Source organism: Typopeltis vanoorti, chromosome 7 (assembly GCF_054136105.1).
Source record: "Typopeltis vanoorti isolate ZY-2024b chromosome 7, IOZ_Tvanoo_1.0, whole genome shotgun sequence".
Lineage (NCBI taxonomy): Eukaryota > Metazoa > Arthropoda > Arachnida > Uropygi > Thelyphonidae > Typopeltis > Typopeltis vanoorti.
The window spans coordinates 43,039,703-43,049,548 of record NC_143555.1 but is presented as its reverse complement, the minus strand read 5'-3'; the positions used below and the strand labels follow the sequence as shown (position 1 = coordinate 43,049,548).

Sequence of the window (9,846 nt, the reverse complement as noted above, 5' to 3'; positions counted from 1 at the left end):
CAAGATAATATAAAAGTGGTTCCAGGAGGTCCTATCCTCGAACCATGAAGACTATAAGCTTAGTTTTTTTTTTTTTTTTTTTTGGACGAGCTTGTGAAGGAAGTCTGTTGTACTGAAATATTCTCACCAAAGTAAATTGTTGAAATGTAGCAGTTTTCCGAGTTTGAGGGAGTTACTGTACGATATTAGATGAGTGTTAAGGCGGAACAATCCTTAATACTACCAGAAACTGATTTCTCAGCGCAGATTTTCAGTTTGACATTCCTTCATCAAAACGAAATTTTAACCTTTCAAAAAAAAAAAAAAAAAAAAACCTCAATTCAAATTCCAAACAGTAATGCAAATTTATGATTAAATTATTATTTCATGCCCTCGAGAAATACAGCGTCTCCGCTTGCTTTTCTTTTCGCTTCTGTTTTAACGCATGGATTCTATTTAATCGAAAAAGAGGAATGGCTTTTAAAAAAAATGCTCTTAAAGTAAACTAAAATATGTAGCATATTGTTCTCTTAACTATGTTTTATAGAAGTAATTTAGCTGGAAAAGTATCCTTAGCCTTAAAGGAGAATAATTAATTCGCTTTAAAGACAGCACATATGTGCTCTTGCATCGAAGGAGACTACTTTTATACTGTTAACAGATAATATCCTTTAATAACCATGTTAGCTAAAAGCAGAAAATTTAATTATGTGCATAAATAACAACGCGTAGTTTTTGCTGTTTTTATTTATAACAATATTGGTCACAACAATCGATTGCATTGTTGCAGTGGAATGCAGACGAGAACTATCGAAGCAAAAGTATTTCGATACAAATGGCTTTATTAACGTAAAAAAAAAAAAAAAAAGTTGAAAAGCAGCATAGTCTCCAACCAGAAGTTTTATCTTTCTTTTTTTTTTTTATGTGCGAAGTTGAAGTACCTTCTACTAACACTTATCTTCTGACCTTACGCATTCGTATTTAACGGAACACAAAATGTTTTGGCCCACTTGTTACTTTCTCCCTAATCGCTAGAGTCGGACTTGTTTTCCCTGCTGCGCCGATCTTGAATGCCATGGGCGACACAAGCAGCCTTCTCTCATCAGCAACCAATCGGATAGGGCGGCGTAAAACTCCATGCGATCACGAAAGAGCGCAGGCGAAAGCACGCCATCTGCCGAGCCAACCCCGAGACAAAGTGGTATTGTCCAAACAGTGACACTCCTAAGTACAGGGCGAGTGTATTCCTTGGCTTTGACGGCTGAGGAGCGCCGACTGATTTTCAATGTGGAGACGAGACCCACCGTAGTGTCGAATAGGTCGTCCGAGTGATTCACCTTCTTCTTCGAATACTCAAAAGTCATGAGCGAAGCCACATCGACTCACGAATATCGCCATCGTTCCATTCCCGCCTGGTCCTTGTGAGAAGTGTATGAGGCTGCTTCTCGAGCCCTGGCTGGAGACGGGACGTTCGCCTGAGACTGCGGACAAGTGACAGCTCATTCATTATCACTGTTATAGTAACAGCTCCGTGATTGACAGCCAAGCCTGCCTGAAACACGAGTGTTGCGTCGGTGCTCCGGCCTAAGGGACACGCAGCTTTCGGTTAACTGCTTTCACTGTGGTTTTATTTTATTCTTTAATTTTTTTCCCCGTTTCGTAAGCGGGATAGAGTTAGAGTGAGCATAAAGCGAAGGATTACGGCACTGGTCACCAAACGTCCCAGAGCTGGTGTGTAATGTGAATGAGGCGGTTGATGGAAAGTGTCGGTCTTCGTGTCAGCTGGTTGTGATTTATGAAGTTTGCGTGCTAGTGGCGAGGCCTTACAGGTTGCCGGGCAATGCAGTACGATGATGGCCTGCCACATTATGGTACTATGGATGGGCCAGCTAGTTTGTATGACCCTCACCGGTCCATGCAGACGCTCTCCCACACGCCACACATGAATCACACTCCTTCCATGCACCAGTATCACAGTAACCACGTTTCTGGGGTTATCACCAACCATGTAATGGGCTCCGTGCCGGATGTCCACAAACGGGACAAAGACTCGATTTACGGGTAAGTGTTTTTCCTTTCTTACTATTTTGCCACATAATTGCAACTTGACAATGTTCGCTTTGAAAAGCTGTTTGTAACCCGTACGATCGTGATCTGTATGCAGAGTTATTCCTAGCGACGTCTGTCTTCCAACTTGTAAATGAGAAACCTCGGACTCGATTGCGTCGTTACGTAACCGTGACTACAAATTCTACTTGTGTGAAAAGGGAGGGGTGGGGGGGGAGAAACAATGCCAACAACTGAATTGATTCGCACTTTGTTTTGATGAGGGTATGAAGGTTATTTTTTATATAAGGAAACTTATACATGATCGGCAGGAATGACACACATGCACGCACTCTACCAAGACCGTCTATTAAACGCCTTAAACCACGCTTCATAAGCAGTGATAAATTAGTTGACATTCTTCTTTTCATACGTACTTTAGATTTAAAAAAAATACGCAGGATTATTTTGATTTTTTTTATTCACAATTTGCGTATTTTGATTGTTAACAATTACTTTGTACGCGTATTTCTTCCTAACAATACATTTTCCTCATTGTTAAAAAGAATCGGTGTACAATTAAATTTAATTGTTTCCGTATATTGTACTGTTTAAGAGAAATAATAATATAAGCTACAGTATAGTAATAAACACGACACAAGGATTTTGATCACACATCCTTTTATTTTATGTCGCGGCTTAATTCTGTTCCACCAATGTTTTATCGCCTCTTCTTCCTTATTTTCCCTAGTAGATTTTTTTTTTTTTTTTTCTCAGATCTCTCTTGGATTCTTCCCCAGAGCCATTAGATTATTTTAATTCTCAAATTAAGATTTATTTTGTGAATCAATCTGCGAATTTATGATTCGTCGATATTTATATTATGTTTGCAATCATACTGCTATAATTTTAATATGCAGTATTTTAATAATTATCAGAATTTGTCGAAATGAAAATTTTATTGAGAAGTTCAAAGTATTTGTGTATATTTGAATCTACGTTGTGTTTGTACGTTCTTCAGTAGTCAATGAATTAAATTTTTGGGCAATATTATTACCCCAAAAAGGGTTCTTTTTATTGCCTGGAGATTGTAAGGCAGTCTAAACAAACATGTCGGATAAACAATAATGTAATTGTCTTTAGTTCCTTACATCACAATAACCAGGTTCTACGCACTGAAACCAACATATACTCTCGGCTCTCATTCGTAAAAAAAGCAAACCTTCGCAGTATCGCCCACTTGCTGCTAAATAAATTGTCTAATCACAGTTGGGATCAGAAAGGCTTCAGAATAGATGTTAATCTTTTTTTTTGTCAAACATCACGGACGTTGCCAAATCTTACGTCATTTCACCAATAGCAAGATGACGTACGATTTTGCCAGAATAGCAATTCTTTAGCTTCAGATTAAGTTGCAGTCATGTCACTGTTTGGCACCTTTTGAAGACTTAAAAGTCGGTAAGAAAAACAGATGCCTGAAAAAAAAAAAAAAAAAAAAAAACTTCTCTCTCCCTTACATAAATGAGGATTCTTTTTCTTTTCTCTGCTCGTTGTATGTAATGCTAAACGCAGTCTAGCAATTTATTCGATTGCGGAGAGTTCACTTCTACGGATCGTAACAAGATTCGTCGGAAACAGACCGGTTCCTACCGATTTCAATATATTTAGGTGTTTTGCATGACTGCTATCAATTTCTTTAGGGTCTAGACGATAAGTGGTAAGGGCCGTGAATCATTTAGCGTTTAGTTCTGCTGAGATTTCGATGCCGTACCATGACCTCATGCACACCAAAATGAAACCGTAAAACCTGGTCAATGTCGACCCAGATTTTTAAACTGTTAATCATGCCTATTCGTTTCCGTATTTGCTTAAATTTGTTTCTCTGTGTCGACAGTAGCCATTTTTCTTGTGAAATAGATTTTTAAATGCATGTGAACATCTAGTTCATGCACGTGATTAAAACTACTTTCCACTTCTTATTTCCAGGTGAAAGTGTATACTAAAAGTCATCAATTTAAAAGCTAGCGCATCTCGTGTTCCATCACTAACATGAAAAATTCCTATCCATTGTTAATTCAAGAAGTTTCAAACGAACACTATCGATTCTGAATCCATGGCCTAAATTGTTCACTGTTTTTATGGTGATTACACTCATGAGAAAATGAGAAACTCCTTAGATTAATTTTGAAAGTGGAGGACATCTGAATTGAATAAAAGCTGAGGAGGCCCATGTTGTACTAGATCATTTCATAGAGGTCCATGTGCTGAAAAAAAAAATATTAGTTCTGAATTAAATCATAAGATGACGTAGTCTTAATCTCGGATCACGTGACCAGTATTGTTGCCAGTAGAAAGATGAGTATTTTCAGGATGCAGTATTCTTGAATTATCGGCCATTTTAGGCCAACTATTTTCGCCTCCACTTTGGAAAAAGAAAAAAAAAAGCGATGTGATTCACTTTCAAACTCGCAATGAATCATCATTGTCGATAAACAAAGCTAATATTGAGAAACTGTTAGCAGAATTCTTCACAAGTTTCCCAAAGGAAACAAATGTCATAAAAATAATGAATTCGAAGTGATTGTAACAAACTGAAAATATCAACGCAATCTTTCTTTCATAATTCGTTGTTAATCTCACCTAAAATTCATTATTGAGATAATCATGTAACCAAACTAGCAGGGGAGATTCGTAGTTCGTTTAATATATTGAAGTTTTGTTTTTCAGAATTATAAGAGCGCTAATCCTTGTTTCAAACACCTTGTTTTGGGATTTGCAAGCAAAAGAAATTTTACAGTTGCGATTGTTAATGGAAAATTTGTTACAGGACTAATTACGTATTAGCAGTGCTGTAAATAAAATGAATATATATATATATATCCATCAGGAATTAATTTCGGTTAAAAATGGCTGTTTATGGTTTTTGAGGCTATAAATATGTGATCTGTGTCTTTTTTTTTGTCTGGTGGAAGAATTGCATGGATGTCGACCGAATACTTTCCTTCTGGTCAATGGTTCTAAATTCAGGTGACTTCACCTGCATCTTTTTATCTCCTTGCAGGTGAAGTCACCAGTTTCATAAGAAGTGGTAGATATTTTAATCTTTCAGAAACAGTCATATTCCTGCCTCAGTCGCCCCAAACTAATTTTTTGGCTCGTTAACCTCCTAAAATAGAACCCTTCTAAAGTCCGAGCAGCTATTAGATAATCAAATTGATCTACTGAACCTGTTACCCAAAACTCATTGACTTAACTGCGACATTTTGTGCAGTTTCAATTTTTTCGTAAACTATTAAAAAGTAATAAGTTCCTTTTACTGAACTTAAATTTTTTCGAAACTCTTTGATTCAAATTCTGCCATATTTTCAGTGGCTTAGAAACATCAGAAGGGGTGGTAAATATTCTGAATCACTTCGTAACTAGGAATTGATTAAAAAGAACTAAGAAAAACGATTTTGTACAGTACACTAATGCTAATCTAATTGCAGATTAGCCTTTGTCATCGCAGATGCATTCTTTTCTAAAAGATATTTACTCCCTGAAACTTGTTAAATAAAAACCTCCGTGGCTCAATCGATGTCGACGATGTCCTTCGAAGGAACAGACCTAGGTTCGAATCCCGGCTACAGAAAAAAAACGTATCAGGGCTTTTCAAGTGGAGTTGAGGTAATATTTTTCTCCCTGAAACTGGGGTTTTTCATCCCGCAAAACAGATAAACCGGTCAGAAGAACACACGCAATTAGCAGACATTGCAAACAGGATTAACTGTCCTGTCATAAGCAGTAAACATGTTTATAAGAAGCGAAGTTACTTGGCCATGATGTGCCATTCAGCTTAACACGGAAGATAAGATGGGATGGAAATGGCGGTTCTACTCAGTAATAAAGCAGATAACATTATTAATGTAAAACTGCTTTGCGACCAATGTCGTATGCAACTGTCATGATTATCTATTGTTGGAAAATAATTAATTTGCATAACATTTTTTTTTAAAGAAACGTCAGCAGAGTCTAAATTACTGGAAAGAAGGGGACTTCTTTTTATCTGTTTAGCAGAATATCTTCTAAATATCATTTCAATGGGTCTTGCGCTTTTACATGCATTGGGAAGACCATACCTGGTATTTCGTGTGGGATCGGAGAACTGTTCCTTAATTCCGTCTCTTTATCCGACTGACAAGTGGCTGCTAACTTCTCAGAAGAAAATTAACAATTAATATGTGTGTCACATTCCCTTAGTTGTTCGGCGATTACTGCAACCAAATCCAATTTTTTTTTCCTTCGGTAAGATGATGGTAATGTAGATTGTTATTCCATCCAGCATCTGTTTGATGACCGTTTGAGGAAAAGAAAGAAAAAAATAAATAAAAAAATAATAAAAGAAACTCTTGATGTGTGTGTGCGGGGAAAGTTGTCTCGTAAATTGGTGTCATAAATATGCTTATCACGGCTTTCGCTTTTAAAAGCACCTACCATCACGTCCCAAACCAGTTATACCAACCTTTTCAAAACAGATATTTCTCAGTAAGCACTGCCTTTCTTTCCCGATCTTCTAGAAACAATCCTACTGGCACATGCATCTCTTTTCATAACTGCCTTCACTATTGTAGTCATCTTTATATGTCACCTTAATTCTGCAATTTAAGCTATACAATTCTGCTCATCACTGATTATACTGCGTAAGGAAGAACCATATTATGAAGAATCTTCAGCTGCGTGGTCATCTTAATTTGAAAACCACTGACCAGCAGGAAGGCAGCCGATTGGCACCTACAACTTATCGAGTAGGTTACTTATGATTGTTTACATTGTCTACAGGCCATCTTTCGTAAAGCCCTCTTCGTGGGTGATGGTGGATATTAAGACTGATGCTCGGTATTACATTTATCTATTTCCCCTCCTAATGGAATAACATTCAAATCGGGATTCCAAAATGTCGGATTGAAGCGTGTTAGGCAGCATGCAGTGCAGTTCCTTGCCACAGATTTTGGTTATCGCCCGAGAGAAATGAATCAGTTTTATTACGATATAAGCTCAAGTAAACTGCAAAGTAGTTCGCAAACCATCTGGAAATACGGAGTGATTTAAAGGTCACGCGTCAATGAATTCGATCATCATTGAAAGGCTGTCAAGCAGCTAAACCATTGCCTGCCAGTTTGTGGCCGACAGTGTTATCCATGACACATAGCACGCATCTCCATGACAACAACACATCAAATCGCGCCAGTGAATCATTATCTGAATGTTTAACGAGGCCAACTTCGGAATGTTTCCTGGCCTTTTACATTCACGTATTATGATTAATGCAATTTGGATGCTTGGGGACACCTCGAAAACAGGGATGGGAGGAACAGATCTTCACCTACCTTCTGTTTGGAGAATTAGACTTTTATCTGTTCGCATTTATGGAGATAGTGAACTAGTACAGCCTCGTGACACGTGATTAGCATTACATTGATGTGTGTGCAGCACACGCACTACATAGAAACGCAGTTTTGTAGACGTCTCTTAACTGGTAGGACGTCAACGGCCACACAACTTTCATTTTCCCACGTTTTTAACTGTAGAATTCTTAAATGCTCGTCTTCCTTTTGCATTTCTTTATATGTCACTACTATAAACCTTTGACGTTGAAGATTGCTGAACACCGGCTATTTCGTGCGTTTATTGTTAAAAAAAATAAATAAAATAAAAAAAATCTGGAATTAATAATCAAAGAAGATCACTAATATCCATACACATAATAATAATATATGCGATTATGGTGCCACCTGTCGCTAATTTTCTCACAGTTTTAAATACGACACTGTTTGCATCTGAAACTGTAATCAACGTATAGAGTAAAACGTTTAAATTCTTCCAAGTAACTCCCATATTCAGAACAGACAACCCCCTTCCCCCATTCTTTTTGATCAGTTTAAATATCCGTGTTCTATTTAACATAATCTAGTCATCGAAATGTACTCGTATTATTTTGGCACTTTCATGCTATCATCTTACGTGACCCACATAGTAAATGTATGCAACGCGATAAAACTGATAACATACTGCAACCAAATACGCCCACACAAGTTCAATTTTTCCTTTCCTAGAAAGGGAAAGAAAATCCTATTTAATTATGTAGCTGATTAATTTCTCCCTTACCCTATTTCTTAGAGTTGTAATTATACTCTTAAAATTTTTTAATTTTACACTATCTTTCAATCAGAATCTTCGCCCTTATTTAAGTGATTCCTTCTATCGTCAACTTAAAGTTTGGTATCTTAAAACATTAATAATGAAACGAGTCAACAGTGCAAGTGTCACGATGGTCCAATGGGAAGGGCACGTTCTTACTTAGCAGGTAGAGTCACTGCTCCACGTATTCAGTCGATTTTTTTTCTTCTTTTTTTTCTTTCATAAGTTCGTGGACCGAGACTGCGGTGTGAGATTTTTCTCCGGAGATTCTCCTGTTTCCATGAACACGCAAAAGGGGGGGGGGGGAATATCCACTGGTTGGCTGTGGAGGGAATTAGGAAGTAAGTTCGATGTTGATATTTCCGATGTTAAATTTGTACCGCGTAAACTTATGTAGGAAGACCAGCTTACAGATTTTAAAGGGCAAGTATTTATGTCTACTGATATACAGGATGATTCAAAAGCGCACATCATAAAATAAACTTCAATAGTAATGACTACCTTTACAGAACGAAATTGCTACAGAGCATAACTGTAATTTTGAACATTTACTAAAGCAAATGTTCAAAATGGCCGCCTTGTTGTTGAATGCAAACACGTGATCTTTTTACCCAAATTGGAGACAAGTATGTGCGAGGATTATTTTTATACCCTTATCCTTTACAGGTAATCCCCCATGAAAAGAAATCCAGAGGTGACAAATCTGGCGAGTTTGGAGGCCAAAGTCTTTTAGAAATCAGTCTGTCATCAAAACAACGCTTGCAAAAACTGCATTGCTTCATTTGATGTATGGGAAGTGGCACCATCCTGCTGCAAACAGCAATCTCTAGGGGAGCCAAGAACTGGATGATGTCTAGGTACAGTGCGCTGTTCAATGTCGTTTCAAAGAAAATTGGTTCGACAATGCGACAGCGTGATACTGCATACCACACTCCAATTTTCAGAGAATGCAAGTGTTTCATGGAAATAACATGAGGATTTTCCGATGACCAAGCTTTCGTCACGGAAGAAAAACATTGTCCAACTCGTTAACTCCATTTTCTTGAACAAATGATCGAACCTACAGTACCCAACACGATTTTCCTAATCCAGTAGCTTTAATTCCTGAACTGAGTGAACACAGTATGGACGAAGCCTTGTTTGGTGGTTCTCCAAGTCCTCTCATATCTGTCTGCGTAGAGAGTTTTTCTAAGACTCTTTGAAGGTGAACGTTGCAACATGTCGTCTGCCTCAGTCAAAATGGAAGGTCTTCCATGCCACTGTTTGTCAGCAACTGATCCATTTCCCGAAAGTGTTTGATTAATCTCGTAGTTGTCGAATTTTGAGGAACAGCTTAGTCGGGATACTTCTAAAAAATCTCCTCCACAACATTTGCGTAAGAACGACAGGCAAAATAACTCGTCACTCCTGGGAAAGTACCTTTTCGATTTCCTCATAAACAAAACTGCGCAATGGACGCCCAATACCCGACACGTGGAGGATAAATTACACGATAGTGGCCAATAGCCCTAGGTTCCATCTATGACGAAATGAATAATTAGAATTGAAACACTTTGATGTGCGCAACTTTTGGATTGCTCTGTATATGTATGTGTTCACAGGGATAATTGTCTGGTCTGAGAGACTAAAAATCCGAATTTCAGG

At 37.8% G+C, this 9,846-nt stretch overlaps 1 protein-coding gene across 4 annotated transcripts in view; it reads left to right on the top strand.

Annotated features, from left to right (window-relative positions):
- The first annotated feature begins 1,128 nt into the window (after positions 1-1,128).
- Positions 1,129-9,846, top strand: part of LOC150104629 (homeobox protein Meis1-like) — a 156,607-nt gene continuing 147,889 nt past the window's right edge. Inside the window, exon 1 of one of the 4 annotated variants that reach the window (XM_090395231.1) lies at positions 1,129-2,040. In XM_090395231.1, the coding sequence (XP_090251357.1) occupies positions 1,820-2,040 (221 nt within the window). In that variant the 5' untranslated portion in view covers positions 1,129-1,819. The remainder of the gene's footprint in view (positions 2,041-9,846) is intronic. The other 3 variants (XM_090395233.1, XM_090395232.1, XM_090395234.1) reach the window with 3 other exon arrangements.